The sequence below is a fragment of the Brassica napus genome, chromosome C8 (assembly GCF_020379485.1).
Source record: "Brassica napus cultivar Da-Ae chromosome C8, Da-Ae, whole genome shotgun sequence".
Taxonomy (NCBI): domain Eukaryota; kingdom Viridiplantae; phylum Streptophyta; class Magnoliopsida; order Brassicales; family Brassicaceae; genus Brassica; species Brassica napus.
In genome coordinates, this window is record NC_063451.1 from 22,681,463 (window position 1) to 22,700,026 (window position 18,564).

At 34.9% G+C, this 18,564-nt stretch overlaps 2 protein-coding genes and 1 long non-coding RNA gene across 3 annotated transcripts; all 3 read right to left on the reverse strand.

Moving 5' to 3' along the window:
• Positions 1 to 622: 622 nt before the first annotated feature.
• Positions 623 to 2,301, reverse strand: LOC106417867. Its single transcript, XR_001283496.3, has 3 exons — positions 1,489 to 2,301; positions 1,188 to 1,257; positions 623 to 914 (listed from the first exon to the last, which is right to left on the reverse strand). It is a non-coding gene; the product is annotated as an uncharacterized LOC106417867 (long non-coding RNA).
• A 1,346-nt stretch (positions 2,302 to 3,647) lies between these two features.
• Positions 3,648 to 7,037, reverse strand: LOC106417937 (ATP-dependent DNA helicase pif1-like). The gene is made up of 8 exons (XM_048766606.1): positions 5,343 to 7,037; positions 5,134 to 5,258; positions 4,951 to 5,018; positions 4,755 to 4,871; positions 4,504 to 4,667; positions 4,311 to 4,425; positions 4,071 to 4,222; positions 3,648 to 3,993 (listed from the first exon to the last, which is right to left on the reverse strand). Exon 1 carries the CDS (start codon positions 7,017 to 7,019, stop codon positions 6,327 to 6,329), a length of 693 nt encoding a protein of 230 aa, XP_048622563.1. The 5' UTR covers positions 7,020 to 7,037; the 3' UTR covers positions 3,648 to 3,993; positions 4,071 to 4,222; positions 4,311 to 4,425; positions 4,504 to 4,667; positions 4,755 to 4,871; positions 4,951 to 5,018; positions 5,134 to 5,258; positions 5,343 to 6,326.
• Positions 7,038 to 7,112: 75 nt separating this feature from the next.
• LOC106417468 lies at positions 7,113 to 9,714 on the reverse strand. Its single transcript, XM_013858268.1, has 2 exons — positions 7,860 to 9,714; positions 7,113 to 7,699 (listed from the first exon to the last, which is right to left on the reverse strand). The coding sequence occupies exons 1-2, from the start codon at positions 9,712 to 9,714 to the stop codon at positions 7,113 to 7,115; spliced, it is 2,442 nt and encodes an 813-aa protein (XP_013713722.1).
• Between the last annotated feature and the right edge of the window lie 8,850 nt (positions 9,715 to 18,564).

An 18,564-nucleotide genomic window follows, 5' to 3' on the forward strand; every position in this document is an offset into this window, starting at 1 on the left:
CCTAAGAACACATACAATACTACAACATATGTTGATGAAACATAAACTAAAGAATATCATGACTCACTACTTTCACTCATCTATGCTGAAAACAATTGAAATTTGTTATATCTTAATTTATACCTCCTAAGACATATGTTAATTACATAATTCCCATTTTTCACTTATCAAAATATTTTTTACAAAATTTTTAAATTATGTTTAAGACTAACTGTCCAGACGACTTTCAGTTAAGTCGTCTGGACGACTTATTTTCAAGTCGTCTAAACAGACGACTTGCGAGGGGTAGAAACGTAAAAAAAATTCCGTTTTTTTGTTTGGTCACAAGGGGATAGTTGTAATTTCAATAGTCTTTTAGGTTACTTTTGCCTTTGACCCAAGTTGGGGTATTGTTTTGGGTTTGACTCCAAGTTTTGAGTCACACTTGGCAATTCTCTCCAAAAAGTATTGGTGATGTAAAGATGTCAGAAGAAAATGTTTTCCTTAAGAAGAAAGTAAAAGCAAATTCCAATGATAAGAACCTGTTGGTTCTAATGAATAATTTAGTAGTTAATTTAGTGATTTGAAAAGTTTAGAACCTTTGCTAGTGTAATTAAATTTTTCATAGTCCAATGGGAGAATCTCTTTGAAGTTCTTAATTTTTTTTTTTATGGTCTCAACCAAATCAGCTTTTAATTGTACACAACTTGTTTATCTTGACACACAAGCAAGAACAGAACACAAAATCTATGATAAAGAGACAAGTCTGAGTGACTGATAAGCAGAACACATGATAAAGAGCCGAGTGTCATCTCATAAGCATCAGTTATAATCCTAATTTCTTATAAACAGAACACAAATCTATGAGTGACTAAAACATACCAACATAAGCTTTATGACTCACATGCTTCTGCTGTCACATGTCTTTACTCCACCTGCAACAGCATAAAGAGAAACAAACTAACTCAGACACAAACAAACTAACTCAGACCCATATTATACAGACTACAAAGCAACATGACAATTTCAGAGATTGCAAAGCAACAACTTCTACTGCTTACAGGACTTGGAACCGAATTAAAACAAATCAATGATGAGATGAGTTGTTCTCTGTACCCATAAGCATACGTATAAAATTCTCAACTCATATTAATAAAAACCACAAAACTACACTCTCCAAGCAAAAAGAAAGAAGAACAAAAACTTACACTGGTTGGATCCAAGAACAAAAGTCTCAGCCGGAAGAAAAACACAGAAAAACTTACACTGTTCCAACACCTACACAATTACCCCAAAACTATCGTTCAGACAACAAAGTCCAATGCTTTAACAGCCCATTTCAATACAGATTTCAACGGTTTAATTCAGTTGCAATGACATTAACAACCTATTTTCAGTAAATGCTAAACCGTAAAGAATTGAGTTTTAGCATTCTTGGAAAGAAAGAAGGAACCTTAGAGGCACAAGTGAGACGATCACCACTCTCACCAACAGAGATGTTAAAAGTACCTGTAGGCTGTAGATGGAGCCATAAGCAAGATTATCCGGATCAAGACGAGTATCCAACTAAAAATCCTTGGTGGGCTTTGTATAGTATTCATCAGAATCTCTCTTCCGCTTCTTCTTCTTTTTATCCCTCTTCTTCTTCACCTTGTCGTCGCCAGACTCGGATAGGGAAGGAGCTGTGGAAGCTGCGGCGTCGATGACAGAGAGATCCGTCGTGAAGCTGGCGTTTCGAAGCCATTGAAGACCGGTTGAAATAGCTGAGACGGAGTTCGACGGAGTAGGGAAAAGGGGGAACAAGCATGTGGTATTCGGTGGATCCGGAGTTACCTCGAAGGAGAAGGAAAAGAGAAATTGATTATACGAAGAACATTGAGGAAGAAGAGAGACATAGACACCCAATAATAAAGGGACACGCAAAGGGGTTTTAACCAATTCTAAAAATGCTATATTAAGAACCGGTTATGTATTTTTAAACCATTTTTTATTTATTTTTTTTTCCTTTTTTTAAGAACCTCTTTTTAAAACCCTAAAGACTAGAAGGTGACGTGACAGTGGGGCTACGTAGGGTACAAGTGACTAGTGCATGGGAAAGGCACGCTCGTAGGGACACTGTATTCCGCTGTTAAGCCACGGTTTGGATATTTTGACGGGCCCATGACGTCTCTTGTGGAACCCATCTTTCTGTTTTTGGAATATCGTTTTGGTTTCTGTTAAATTTCGTGGTTTGATTAAAGCGGTTGCTTCGGTTACCTATTCCATTTTCGGAAACCTCTTTTGATAAATAAGGCCACACTCGCCTTGTCACTCATCCGAGAGTATTTTAAATAAAGGTCCAAGAATCATCTTTAAACTTTTCGAAGACATTCTTCAAAGTTACAAGTTTGAAAATAAAGTAGTATGCAAGTACTATAATCTAATATAGTTACACTTATTTAGAGTAAATGTAATAACATTTGCAGATTCTTTTTCAGTTTCTTTTCATATACTTGCAATACAAAAATAATTCAAATAAAAATAAACTTACAAATGTTTTTTTTGGACCAAATGCTAAACTTACGAATATTTGCTAACTGGAAACGAATTTTATTCCAGTTTTATAATGTTTTAGTATCAAATGTAAACCTTAACATGTCATATTATATTCCAATATCCTAAGTAATACCATTAAAATATATCAAATAAACACAACTAAAACAATTGCCATAATGCTAGTTACAGTTGATAATTAACGTCATTATATTTACTATGGGCGGAGCGGGGATGTTAGAAATACTTGAATAGTTGTAGTTCGGAAATGTTGATGGAGGTGGAGTGTTGTAGAAGAAGAAGAGTGAAGAGGGTGGTGGCATTCTAATTTCGTTGATGGCTTGAGACGTTCAGACGACTCCTCATTTACCAATCCAGAAGGTATTAACGTTTTGGAAAGGTTTTGATGGCATTGAAGCTCGTACATGTGTCATGAACCGTGGCACGTATAACGCTTGAGAATGTGATTTCAGTCTGATGCCTATTCTTACAAAAGTGTATATGTTTCTCGTGGACGATCTTCCGTAGCTTGATTTGGTGTTTAAAAATATATTTTTCACCATCATACCATGTTTATAGGAACTTATACAGTATATATTTTTTATTATAATTTAATGATGATATTGGCTGTCCGTATTTGCTATGTATGTGTTATTTGATTCACTGAATGTCCTTTTCAATAATAACGCTATTTTTAAAGAGAAATAGTTTTGTTTTTTGTGCAGTTAAAAATTGCCTTTTTAAATATATGATTAAATAAAAACCAAGGACAGAAGAAAAAATGGGAAACGGGAAATTTAAAAAATAGTTTAAACAAATCAAAGTGGGATTAAGGTACTACGTCAATATGCACCCCTGCTTTTAGTAATTTAAATTACTATAAAATCAATTTAGACGTTCGTATGATTGTATCTTGTTGATTAACTTATCCTGAGTTTTAAAGTTTATTAGCTAGTCATTAACGTACGAAGATGTGTTTAATTATGATTTAACATAGATAATATTATTGAAGATCAGAAAATTCAAGGATGGATTTTTTTTCCAGAAATGCTTGTAAGTAGATCAAATTGTAAGGCAACGTATTATTCGGTTCATCCTGTTTATTTGGGATTTGGTTGACAATGCTGTCATGTTATACCAAAAAATAACAACCATGCTAAAAATTACGTCAACCCATTTTTGATAAATATCCAAATCATAAGTGTCTTAATAAAACAAAACCCTTCAAATATGAAAACTCATGCAAAGTCCGAAAATAAAAAAGCATACTACGTAACGAAATGGAAAGAAAAGAAAGCAGAAGTGGGTTGACGTTGCGACGGCTTTGTAACTTCACTCACGGGGACGTTTACGGCTACTCCCTTTGCCTCCAGCATCGGATGGATTTGGTTCTTTCTCTTCACCTCCAGTCATGTTGCTGCCCGTAGCCGATGCTTCACCACCTTCCACCGGAACAAATTCAGCTGCATTGGTTTTGAAAGTCTGTGAAACAGTTGGAACTTATGTTAGTCTGTCATCTGTTAGATAAACATCATGTAAACAATAGTATATAATAATACCTCGGGGCCGATGGTGTTAATGATTGCGGAAACTGTGAAAGTACGGTGGCTTGGGCTAAAATTGAATGGTGTCACACGTATCTGGAAGACAAAATCTTGTCCACCAAGGTTTTAAGGCATTGTGGGAGTTCCATGCTGCCACCACCATTTATCTGCAGTTGTTGCAAAGTTGAAGATTATATATAGCTTTTGTGACAATTAGTTGCAATGAGCAGATGGTGCGAGAAGGAAACAACAAACCTCATCGAGATTTAGGCCAGCTGCGTCTTGCTTAGTTAGTTTAAGCATTTCCCTGTCGAACACCACAAAAGTGGCATTATCATTTCCATCATCAACTAAAAGTTCAACGCGATACCTGAAATAAGGGTGACCTTAGAGAGAGCAGTAGAAAGAGTTGACAATCTTATACATCTAGTAATAGTTAAAATCATACTTGATGGCGCCAGTTGCGTTGGGATTAACACAACGGATGCAACGGAGAGAAGTCCCATCTTTGTCTAGCTTCCTGCTGCAGCCAGTGCAAGAGACGAAATACCACCCATTTTGTTGCAGGACATCAACAACCCAAGCCTTGCAAATAAATTCAGCTTCAAGTGTCTTAACAAAGGCAGGAGATTAACCATTCAGTAATTCTTGTCTATTACACAATCACATTTTAAACATACTTAGTGCCTGGAATACTACCTGCTCGTTAGAATTGGAAATGAACTTGTTTAGCTTTCCTAATCAGACGACTTCCTTTTTTTTATCCCTTCTTTGGTATCGATACAAGGAAAAGCTTGTCGGACTGGTCCTTCTAAGCTGGAAACAGATGGCACGGTACTTTAATCAACCACAAGACCGGATATTAATTCAACCAAAACACCTAATGAGTTTAAACCTGGCTGGCTTGAAGGGCGGGGTCAAAATAAAATTTGGTCGATGGAGTTGAGTTGAGGTATAGGTTACCTGAGGAATGAAAAGTGCTTCAGAGGTCATATGGTTAACCATCATTAAATTTTGTATGACTATATCAATCGGCAAACCAAAGCGAATATGATGACCAAGTTAACAGTTTACGTACCTCCAAATATTTTGGGATTCACAGTAGTGACCACCATCACTGTCTGTGTCCTATCACCTGAGCTGATGAGTCCTCTAAACATTGATGCAACATCATCCCACAAAGATAGGTAAACGACGACCCTCCTAAGTTGCGAATCAAAATAGGTTATTACGCTAAAGATTACCACCCCAAGAAATTTAAACAAAATAACGGTTCTGGCTACTTACGGTTCAATGAGGAAACGAACAACAGCTCGGGTCGTAACGGTAACAATGAAGTTAATCATCCTCTCAAGACGCTGATATATAGATCAAAAGCGAAGGAAACGGAAGCGTCGACATCGTAACTGGGGTTAATGTGAGTAACAATTACTCACGAATTAAAAGCGAGACATCGATCCTCAAGGGAGATGAAGAGATACGGACATGTGAAGTGTAGAGATGAGAAGAGGAACAACTGTTTGCAGATCATTACGGAGAGGGGATAACGGCGGATTGATTATGTGAGGAAGGTAACAACGGCCAAACCCTAATTTCAGATTAATCACAAAACGCAACGTTTGTGTTAAACAAAGCGCTAAAGGCTGAAATTAGACCAGACGACAATCACAATCGAAGCCCAATCAACAAACCATCCGAACAAAAATAAACCGGAAAACCAATCACTAAATGGGACCCACATACTTAATGATTTGCATACGTGGATGCCTCGAGAAAACAGGAAAGAGCTCCATTATATATACTAGGTTCTCTCTCCGAGCGATGCGCAGAAAAGTGTGTCGATAGTCGAATTTTGATTATAAATTTCAATATTTTTGTTTGAAATGGAAGCATGTTCCAAAATGTCTAAAAAATTGGTGAATATTGAGTTTACGCAATTGTTTAAAAGCAAAAAAAATCGTAAATAAAATAAATAATGTAAGAAACAGATTAAATCTTTCTCTGATCAGAAGTTGTGTTGAGGGTCATAAGAAAGAAATGACCTGAAATTGGATAAAAATAAGTTAGTTAGCATAAATTTAGGTAAATACATCAGTATTGCTATTTATATAAAAAGGTTTGTACCTGGCTTAGCTGGGGAAAAACCTATGTGTAAGTCTCTTCTTTATTGGATTGTATCAGCGCTTGGTTGATATGTCGGGCATTGTTAATCTGTGAATATAATATTTTATCAGAAGACCTCTGAAAATGATGGGAGTGAAAACTACTAAGTTATTTAAAATTACTTTTGTCGGGAGGAAGGCCTTTGAATATTTCTTTGTAGACTATGTTCTTCACTTTCAGCTGGTGGGAATCTTCGGTTTTGATGATCGTTAATCCTGCTTTGCTTGTGACACGTGAGAGAGCCACATAAAGTTGACCATGAGAGAAGACAAGTTTAGGCAGATATAAGATGACCTCTTTTAAACTCTGGCCTTGGCTTTTGTTGATTGTCATTGCGTAGCACAATCTGATAGGAAATTGCCGCCGACGTAATGTGAACGGTAACTTTGTTTCATCATACAAAAGTACAATTCTTGGGATCAAGACCTCTTTTCCAATGTGGGAGCCAGTGATAATCTCGGCCTTGAGCACGCGATCGCCAACGTGGGTTAGGATCATTCGTGTACCATTGCATAATCCCTTTTTCTGATTTATGTTTCTGAGAAGCATAACTGGGGCACCAACTTTCAGAGTTAGTTTGTGCGAAGGCAAACCCGAGAATTCCAATGAGTTGAGATACTCAACGGCGTATAATGTATCATTTTGATCTGATGTAGTATCTGATAACTCAAAGCTGTCTGAGCTGAAGTAATCTCTTGATACCCCATCGGTCCGTGAGATGGTGTAAGCATTGATTTCATCGACGGTTCCATTACGGGGTGTGAGGATAGCTTTATCAGTGTAGGAAGTCTTGGAATTCATCGGTCTGTTGATTTGTCCATATGCGGCATCAACAACTCTTTCTAATGGGTCAACAAAACTCTAACAAATCAAAGATTCATCGATATTTATGAATTACTCATGGTACCCATCATCCTCATATTCTTGTCCTGATTCTAGACGACCTTCCCCGACCTTGAGAAGCCACTCAGAAAACTCTTTCTCATCCTGATTGACTCGCATATTTGTTTTCAAAGAGAACTTGTGGCAGCTATTCCATAGATATGAATGGCTTATCGAAGCTAATACAGTATCAGCTCTACTACCTTGTGGAATGACTGGTAGGATCTGTCTGAAATCCCCACCTAACATAACTGTTTTGCCGCCAAAAGGCTGATTCTTTGCGGGTGGATTTTTCATAGACATTATGTTCTTCAACGTCTTGTCTAATGCTTCGAAAGCATGTTTGTCTGTCATAGGTGCCTCATCCCAAATTATGAGGTCCGTTTCCTCAATTAGTTCAGCCAGCATTGTACCTGGTTTGATGTTGCAGAACTTATCTTCGTCGAGCTTCAACAGAATATTGAAGCGGGAATGAGATGTTCTCCCGTTTGGTAGTAGCAAGGCGGCTATTCCTGAAGAAGCAACTGGTAGAACAATTTGTTTTCTTGAGCGAAGCCCGGATATAATAGTCTGGTATAGGTATGTTTTTCCTGTGCCCCCTGCGCCATATACAAAGAAAAGTTTTCCCTTTTTTTTTATCAACAGAGTCTAAGACTGATTCATAGATCGCACGCTGCTCAGCATTAAGTAAGTTGTACTACTTGTCATGTCTTAGTGTTTCCTCGGCAACATTGTAATCTATTTCTTGGTTCCACAAACTGTTCCCCAATTCCTTTAGCAAAACAAGGTTGATCTTCGGCATATCTTTAATATCATTTAAGGAGCGGTCATGCATGCGCATCAACTTTTCTACTTCTATCAATGTGTATTGCTCCAGGGTCTTATCGTCCAGTTCCAGATTTGCGTGACCTAAGATCCTTTGTCTCTTGTGAAGTATGTCCTCGCTCAGTGATTTCCATGAGTGTTCCCATAGTCCTTTAGGGCTTGCAACGAAGCAATTGTTTAGGAATGTGACGAACATATCACGGAGCTGGTATGGGCTGGCCATTCGAGCACCCTCTGACATACTCTCGAGCCATTCAACATCATTGTCCAAATAGCCTTGTGCGTGGCAAACTGATTTGAAGTCAGGGTATTTCACGTCGTTGTATGTTTTTAGCTCGTCGTAACTTCTAGGACCCTTAATCTTATTAATGAGGACCCTCAGATAGTATCGATCACCTGCTGAAGGATGGACAGTTACGACTCGGCCAATGGTTTTTCCTTTCTTACGTTTAGTCCACACCTTAGCACTGTTGTTCCATACAAAATATTCAGGAATCTGCACATATGTTAGTGTCCGCGCAAACTCTGACCTTCTGCATAAAACTATCCATTCAGTGAACATTGTCTTCTCGATACCTGGTTTGTGGATTACACGGCCGAGGTTATCTGTTGATTTAACCGTAATATTATGTTCGTCTTCCAAGTGAATGATAAGCTTTTCAACTGATGGCTTTCTTTTGTGTATGTGGAATGCGAAAGTCCGCCACATAGACTCACAAGCTGACAAATATCGGGCTTCAATGTAGTCTTGGATCTCATTGCGTTGCCTGACGACTTTCTCCTTTGATCCTCCGGATCCCGTGGCGTCAGATGTAGTTGTTGTATTTCCCTTCTCAATAACAGCTGTTGCTCGGTCAACGCCCTTGGTTATATACTTGAATAAGTATTTCACCGCGCTTGTACGATTACACCATTCAACATTAATATGAGCTTCGTACTTCTTCAGAAGCTTAATGTTATGAGGTACGACAAAGGTGTTGTCTAGTACAGCCCTAGCCTTTAATGTACACGCATCGTCGTTTCGGCGTCGACGATATAACACATACCCGGATTTGTCAATTGAAGTGTTGTCGTTATACGGCCGAGGATACTTTTTCGTGCACATGTTATTTTCCATACACGGTGACTTCGGATTAAAGAGCCCACATGGACCCTGGATCATGTGTTTCATGACTAAGTCGTAAGCAGGTGGGTCTTCCTCTTTGTTTGAGAGCTCGGCTAAAATTATTTCATCCACTTCTTCTGCACTCGGTGTTCTGGTAGAGTTTCCTAACCACAATAATATATGTGGATGAGGGAGACCTCTTTTTTGAAATTCTATTCGGTGGAGAGCTGCCTTGTATGGCTTGAAGAAAGTTCCTGCTTTGAAATCCTTGAGTAGTTGATCTAGCTTCATTTTAAAAACCCGACATTCAATGTCTGGTCTATCATTAGGAGAATCTCCACCATATTTCCCAATATGCTCTTTAATCTCGCTCCAGTTAGGATTGGCAGTCATTGTGATAAATAAATCTGGATTGCCAAATTCCCTGCAAATAGCCATTGCGTCGTGGTATTTTTCCACTAAGTACCGGGGGCCGCCGGTGAAACTTGGCGGCAGTATAAACCTCTGGCCAATAACATTAGCATCAGTTTCACCTTTGCTTACAGCATCAAGGACATTACTGTAGAGCTCGGCTCTCAAAATATCTTGGTTATTTCTCGCCCACCTCAGTCGATCCTCTTCAATTGTTGTATAGACGTCCACAATAAATTGATGGAGGAGACGACCTCCTTTAATCAACGTCATCCCTTGGTTAGGACGTGTTTGAATCTGAGAAGCTTAGTATTGCCGTATGGTTATGAATTGCCTTGTTCTTGAAGTGCATGTCTCAAGATGTAGGGGGATCTCTGGGTGAAACCCATATTCACCATACGAAAACAAAAGAGGATACTGTAGGCTTATGTATAGAGGGTGATCATCATGTATCTGCTGCAAAGTGTCAGATTGAAACTGGACCACTATATCTCGTTCTCCAATTGTTGATGTTATATCCCCCACGATAAGACCTGCCACCTCGCTTGTACTTGGAAGATCATATTCTTTCCCCTTCCCTTTATCTGGGACTAACCTAATAGCAAACTCTGACCCGACGCTTTCGTAGTGGTCTCGTGCACGTCGAAAAATCTTAGCTAAACAATTATTCTCGTCAATCATCTCGATGAGGAGCGCTAATGTTGACTCATCGAGATTACCTTCTACTGAGGTTTGTCCCATCGCATTTAGGCGGTTTCTGAGTTCGTTGCCCGTATCAAATATATAAAGCTGGAGATATTCTGGGAGACAGCCCTGTCGCGGTATGAGCGAGCCAATTCTGTGGTGGGTTTGACCTTGGATCCGTATAGTATAAGGACCCGGTGCGTGGACGACACTATAATCCATTTTCATTCCAACGGATGTAAAAGCAAGTACAAAATTATAGACTCAGATAGTATCTCGAAACCATCTAGTTTGAAGAAGTTTTTCTAACAGGGCTGGGTGCTGATTGATCGGTGGAAGCCTGATTTGGCCATGGTTACAGCAAAGGGTGAAAGTTGGTTCACCTATTTTGCGATCTGTACCAGTGCTTTCAGAAGTCCACATTAACGCACCACATTTTGAGCATGCTACGATTGGGTTTTTATCGAGTTGTGACATTGAACCTTTTTCTGAAAAATATTTGTTACGAATTGTTAAATCATAGTTTATTTAACATCTTAAGAATTTAAAAGAGGCCTAGGAATTATAAATTTACATTTTTTAAAAAACAAAAGTTTTTTGTTTTACTTTTTGGAAAATATTTTTTTTGAAAAAAAATATGTTTAAAAATGAATTATTTTCAAAATTTAATTTTAGTTGATTTTTAAGAAAACCATTATGTTGGAAAATACATTTTTGAAATTAAATATGTTATTTTAATTTTTTATCTTATGAATTTACTTTTTGTATAAATTGTATTTTTGTATTAAGCGAGTCACAATTGTCGGTAACAAATATCATTGTTTATATATATATATATATATATATATATATATATATATGTATATTTCTCGAAAACTATAGGGGCTTAAGCAGTATGCACCTTTCTTTTTTGGTTGAGTGCGACGCATTCCTTGTGGATGTGGTGGAGCATTTGTATCTATGCATAAACAACGTAAATTAGAATTAGAAATGTATTAAATCTGAGTAGATTTTATCAGCCATTATGCGTACGTCGTAGCGATGCCGAAGTTCGTCTCGATAGCAAGATGGCCTTTCTCATATTACGTGCATTTTCCTGCTTGACTATTAAGATTAATAGTTGTCACTTTAAAAGAATATAGCATAATAGATACACACTGTAAGAGTCGCATTCATCACAGCCACCTATTAAATTAAATCTGGGAAGTTAGTTTGTTTGATAAATAAGTTTTGTTTAGGATATAATACTATGATCCATATAAACTTACAGTCGTAATATTTTGGTTTGAATGTTGGTCGGTCTTGTACCAGATGAACTGAAAACGTACACAGTTTAATCACTGAGATGAGACAATTTTGATCTTAGTATTAAATATTTTTGATAGTAAATATATACCTTTTGGTTTATTACGTGATCCACGTGGACGGCCTCGTTTCCTTTTTTGCGTGGGTCCTCCTGTAATTTTTGTATGGTGAACATCAATTAACTATTTATGTTAACACTACATTGTTGTATTAAAATATAAGAACTGAGTGGGGGGTATTTAGTTTATGTTTTTAATTTTTTTGTTTATATTAAATGATGTAATTGTAGTTATAATAAAAATTAAAATTAAAAGTTTAATAAAATAATATAAATGTGGGTCATAATGTTTTTCCAATTTCAAAATCTTAGCATCCCTTTAAATATAGTATTAATCCAATTTCATAATGAAAACACAACACACTGTTTAGTGTATAGTATTAATCTAATTTGATATTTTTATGGTCATGTGATACACGTATTTATTTATACATATTAATATATGTATTTCTATATACAGTAAATCTAAATTAATGTTAATGAGATATGGGATTTCAAATATGGTAACACTTAGTTTTAATTTAAAAACGTAAGTATAAAATATGGTACAGATATATATAAAGGTTAGTAGGTGCTTGAAGCAAGACTACACCATGTGAACTCGTCTGACCGACAAAAACGTGGCCACGTGGGGGTTTGACTGAACTTCGATTTGTTACCAAAGAAAAACGTTAAAGTAGAAGATTATTACCAAATATGTTATATAATGCTTGTGCAATTGCTTAAGATGGGAGGAAGAAGATTATTTGAAAAAGTAGGGACCGTAAAAAAATAATTGTATAGTTATATTATCAGGATAGATCTCTCCCAGTCTTCGTATATTATCTGAGTCATTTTACAATGTAACTATGATCTAAATAAACTAATAACGATAATAATGTGTAAAATAATTAGTTAGGAAATGATAATATTTTTGCCGAAATTAATACACTAAGTTTATCTATATAACTCGTAACCATATATTTTATTTAATAATGATTATGATAAAGCGAAGGTTTTTTTCCTGCAAAACCAACACATACCTAAAAAATTTCCACAAAGTTTTTTTTGTGTGTTTCTATAAATCTTATAATTAAATAATAATTCAGAAAATAATTGAGGTAATTGATTTTTTATAATTAAATAAAGATTGATAATAACATAAAAATGTTGAATACATGATATTAGATTAATGTTTAGTTTTGAAAGTATATGTTAACAATAGGAAAAGTTAAAAAAACATCATCTTTATTAAAAATGGTATTTTAGTTTAAATAGATAAACGCCACCAAGTAATCGGTAACATCAGGTTAGGAGGATGGAGTTAACATGAAGACAAAACTGATATGGCAATTTAGAATTCAATAAACGTTTTTTATTTTTTCAGAGAAGTTTGGCATCATAGATTACTTTATGTACATATTGGACAACATATGTTTCTGCGAAGCCACTGGTCAATGCATGCGAAATGGAAACTATGGCCGCAAGCAAGGGTGCAAAGATTGTTGTGTTGGTTGTAATTTCCGAAGCATACAATACATATATCGTTTTCCTCTTCCGTAGTTGGAGGCCTATTAGTATCCTCTAAATCAGTAATGATCAGATCAACGTCTAGTCTTGATGTTGCATTTGGGTTGTAATCTTTGATAGTAAGAGTAACTTGAAGATCATTAGCGAAGGTATTGATGTTGGCTCTAGCTTCATTCATCACATATTGTTTGGTTTCTTCAATAAGGTATGTTGAATTGGGGTGGTGAATGTCGTGATATGTTAACTTATCTTCCATGATTTCAGATATGGTGTCACTAAAATTACCTTGGCTGTCGATCATTGATAGAAATTGAAAATTAATCACGGATTGTGTTGTATTGGGTCTGAGGATGTAGATCTGGAGGGTTCGCTTTGGGTTTCCACCTGTAGATCTTGTTTGATGTGAAATCCGATGAGATATAAGTGGTATATTACTCACTGTTGAGGTATTTGTGGGGGCTGAAGACTTTGTGTAAATGTGGTAAATAGGGTGAGTTTAAACAGATGCTTTTATTGTCTTTTTACGTTGGTTTAAATGATCATTTATTCATGGATGTTAATTTTTTAGAGTTATTTGTTTCTGTTGAATTGACTTTTATCCTAACGTGTTACAGTTTCGTTGAGGGTTTAACATCATCGAAAATTTCTAAGTATTAGTTACATACTGGGTTTAGGTGTAATGGGCTTAACAGTGATGGTGATGTTATTTTACTTTAAGGTTTAACATTATCAGAAATTTCTGAGCAAACTATAAATAATTAACCTATGTTTAAATTAACTAATAATATATATACATCAAAATATATGTAACATTAGTTGTGGTATCATTACCCACGTGAGGTGACTTTTCAAGGGAACTATAAGAAACTATAAATTGTAATAAGGTACATATATTTCCCACTATGATAATTACGTACAGTGCTATATCTCAATATTAACTTACGGACAACATATATAATAGCATGACAATTAGATTTTGTTTAGTTTAGTTCTTTTATTATAAAAACTCACATTTGAAAGCTTTAAAAATCTTAGTACCTTATGAACCAGCAACAATCAAAAATTGGAAAAGTGTGTGAAAATAAGATGTTGTCATGTAATTAACTGCTAAATTCAAGATATTAATACCTTTTATGAATTCTCTTAATGATGTTATATAGATTTTCTCACAGATTAATGGAGCGAGCACAATATATTTTCCTATCACTCAATAGGTGACTATATTGTCTGCCAAATTATTCTAATAGTGTAAATAAAACCGAGAAATTCAAAAAATGATATATATATATAAATTATTGAATCAAATGCTAAGATAACAATATTCAAACAAATTTTAGGTGAATAAATTAACAAATTCCATATATATATATTATTTTCTGATGAGAGTAACATTATCATTGTTAACTTAAATTAACAAATTTAAATCATTTATGATTCATATTCTTCACAGACGCGCGGATAATATATTTAAATTTGTTACATTATCATTGTTAACTTAAATTAACTAATTTTAAATTTTTTTTTATTATGGTAACACGATTAACTAATAATATATATAGAACCAAGTCCGAGATTTTAGAGTTTTGTAAAAAATATAATTATGTATAGAACATAAATTTTCTTATTTTAAAAGATTGGAATCTCATTTCGAATAAATTCACGAAAATAAACAGTACTCCAATAACCTACTTAAAATATAAAACCCTCTTTTCAAAAAAAGTGTACATAATCTTATTTTTTACGTTTGTAATAGTTGAAAACTGATAATTGAAATTATATGTTTTAATTTTTCAAATTTAAAATAAAAATAGTTTCAATTTGTAAAATATAATGAAACAAATTCAAAATAATTCGAAAAATATTCATGAAGTAGCAATTTACAAAAGTTTGATCAAATTTTGTAAATCAGTGTATATATATATTTTTTATCCAAGTAACTTTTTAAATTCACAAACTCTACACAATTTTATCTCTCAGTAACCCTCATCTTTATAGTAGACTTCTTATTCACTCTAATCATGCTTTCTTGCTCACTAACACGTAGACATCACCTGTGTCTTTTAATTTATTCTCTATATATTTAAATTGCTTAGCAAAGATTGAAAGACAGAAGTTGAGTTTTAGATTTTATATAGAAGTAGAGATCTAAAGAAAAACAATGATAAAATAGTTTAAAATGTAAATAAATCTAGGTATCAAATCATGTGAGAAAGAGAATAACAATCCGAATGATGCATGAGTTAGAATCACTCTTTGCTGCATGGTTTTGCATGATCTCTTATTTGGCTTTTGAAATGCTTTATGTAATCAATTGATTTGTTGAAGTAGAAATTTGTTGCTGGTGATGAACGGAGTAGTAGTTTGCCTGGAAAATACTGGATATTATTGTTATGTTGATAAAAAAAAATTTAGTTATGTATTATTTTTGATGTGTTTAGTAAAATTATTTACCTCGCAAAAGTTTAGGAATTATGCTTGTGATGATGACAACTTTAAATTTCCTATTCTTCTTGCTTTGTAGGATGCTAAAATCTGCTGCTTGCTTGTCGCACAATATGAGTTTAACAATTGTCGACCTGAGATAGAGATGTATGTATGAAGATAATTATTATTTCGTTTTTAATTATTTTGTTAGACTGACATGTTCAGCCGTAGACCAATTGTGGCATCAATATTGAGTTCTGGGTGGTCTGGTTTTATTTTTTGTATTATGACTATCTGCCCGACGACATCTGCACATTGATTTTATAATAAACATCCATGTTTGTTTAATTAATACTGGAATGACTTACTTACATGGTAAGTATGTGGGTATAGTGGCTAAGCGCAATAGATTTCTGTAATTCTGAGGAGATAAATTGTGAACTGGAAATATCGGACCGATGTTTGTAACGTTCAATATTATTGTCTTTTGGTCGATCTGAATGTAATACGGCAGTTGGGTGAGTTTCTGAAGTCGTGAATTATGTATGACAGAAAATCTTGAAAACTCATATATATCTCCTTCAGTTAAGTTTTTTGAATCATTCGGCTGAATGTTTCCGGTGAGACGGCCTTCTAATAGTTGTCCCTGAATGTGAACAAATTTTGTTGTGCCGAACCAATTAAGTAAATAGTGAGTAGTTTAAATCAAATATGGTGGATTGGAAAATACATATATATATGCATATGTTAAAGTCAATAAAAGGCTTACGTGGTGGTCGTAGCACAGGAAGCCGATGCAAATTTGAGTATTATTTGTTTGGTGTTTTCTGATGTCCCAAACATTTCTTATACATACTGTGATAGGACGCACTGAAATCCCTTCCTGAAGTTGGTGGATTCTTTGAAGAATGTGTTGCATGTAAGATGTCACTGTAAAACATTTGATTTTAATTAAGGGCATGCGTTCTTTAAAACTTTACAAACAAAACTATAAATTGTAATAAGATACATGTATTTCCAACTATAATAATTACACACATGGATATATTTAGAAAATTAAATTTTTTGTCATGCGGAATATATAATAGCCAGACAGTTAAAATATATATTTCCTCATAGATTAATGCTACCAAAACAAAACGTATAATTAGTATTACTGAAATGTTCTTTTATTTTTCATATATATGTAGTTGTTTATGATATTTTATAATTACAGAAAATATATAAATAATATTTTACAGATATGATCTCGAGATCAGAGGGAAACTGATTCTTTTTTTAATAAAAATTTAAATTAGTATATTGATTTTATTTGTTTTAAAAAAATTTAGTGTGTATAACGTAAGTATAAAAAATATTTAATTTTCTTCTTTGATTTTAATTATCATTCTATTTTAACGTAAGTATAAAATTTATTATAATTAATGATGCTATAATCCTACGCTATTCTAAATTGTGGTTCACCAAATTGTATAAAAAAAACCATTTATAATTTTTATGTTTGAATAATATCTCAAAATAAAATTACAATAAACGAAAGAAAGGATGTCAAATCGAATAGATAATTTTCTAAAGATTTTTAAGGATTGTAGCATAAACTCAAGTTGCTAATATGCTGAATCAACAATATAACTAAACACACAAACTGCATTATAAGAGATAAAAGTATAACAAAATTTATTTATTAGATTAAGTAATTGGACGCAATTCTGTATCTAGGCTTGGACTGGTGGTCGTAGTATTTTTATTAGACAGTAAAATTCACATAATAACAAATAGTTAAAGTAGTTATTGTTGTCCTATGTTGTGGAAGTTTTAGTCGTTTACTCGATATAATTTTCTATAGAAAAATAGTTCACCAATTTGATTGGGATCAATTGGTTTTTTTTCTTTTAACTACAGTTTGGATCGATTGTTTATATTCAAAATTGTACAAATACGTGAAACATGCTGTGCCAACTTATAACCATGAACTGCCGTAAACGAAGTTAATATATGTACCTGCTGATTGAACGGGTTGCTCGGGCGGTGGCGTAACCATTATGCTTAAATATCCTTCTTGTAAAGCCTTGGCAGTCCTCCTACAAACTCAACGGCTCTCTCTTTTCTCACCTCTGCCTCAGGCTAGCGATGTTGGTCGATAACGTTTCCTGCGGCTATGCGAGAGGAAGATACGTGTTTGGCAGCTTTAGGGTTTATAGCATAATTTTAATTTATAAAGGTATATAGAAATATTGTTAATGCTCAGCCAATGAAATATACTTCTTTCCTTTACTGATAAAAAATTTCTAAAATTTGAGACAATTGAAATGATAATTGAGACAATGACATCACACCAAAACATAAACTTCATTGAGATTCAACGTTTGAAGAGGATTCGAACACAAGCTACTTGTCAAAAAGATCATAGGTTAGCTACATTCATGAGAGAACGATTGACTTCACAAAAAAATGTTTCCCTATTACACTAACAAAGCCTTCTACGTCCCCTTGGACCACTTCCATCACTTCCGGAGTCATAGATGGGGATACCTTTTCTGATAGGATCTTCATCTCCTGGTAACAGAGGGACTTCTTTTTGAAGCACTAAGAGCTGATAAATAAGATTTGGAAATATCAAGTTAGTTTCCAAGTCTCTTACGCGGGTCATGTCGATCACTTGTTCATACACAAGCTGGCCAAAGTCGATTTGCTTGCGTTTGGTAACAGCATACATGAGGCGGAGACGCTTTCTCATCATCAAATTAGAGTCCGGACCTGGAAGCCAACTACGCTCACACACGCGGTATAGAATTTGGAAGGGATCGAGCAGAGCATTCAGATTAAACCCCGTCCATCCAGCACATTGACCACCGGTGAGGTGTGTGATTGCCTGATTCAGCACAACGTCTTTCCACTGAAAAGAGTGCTCGACAGTCGGTGTCATCATCAATTGGTTGATCACCGAAGGGGAGAAACGGTAGACAAATCCTCGAATAAGAGCTCCATCCTCGTTGAATGCTATGTTAGAGATGAACTCTCTCACAACTCTAGGACAGAATGGATTCACATGCAACACCGTGTAAGACCACCCTATGTCATCAATAACTCTAAACACATCCTCTAACCCACGATTCCTAGGATCTAGAGAACCTTGAACCACA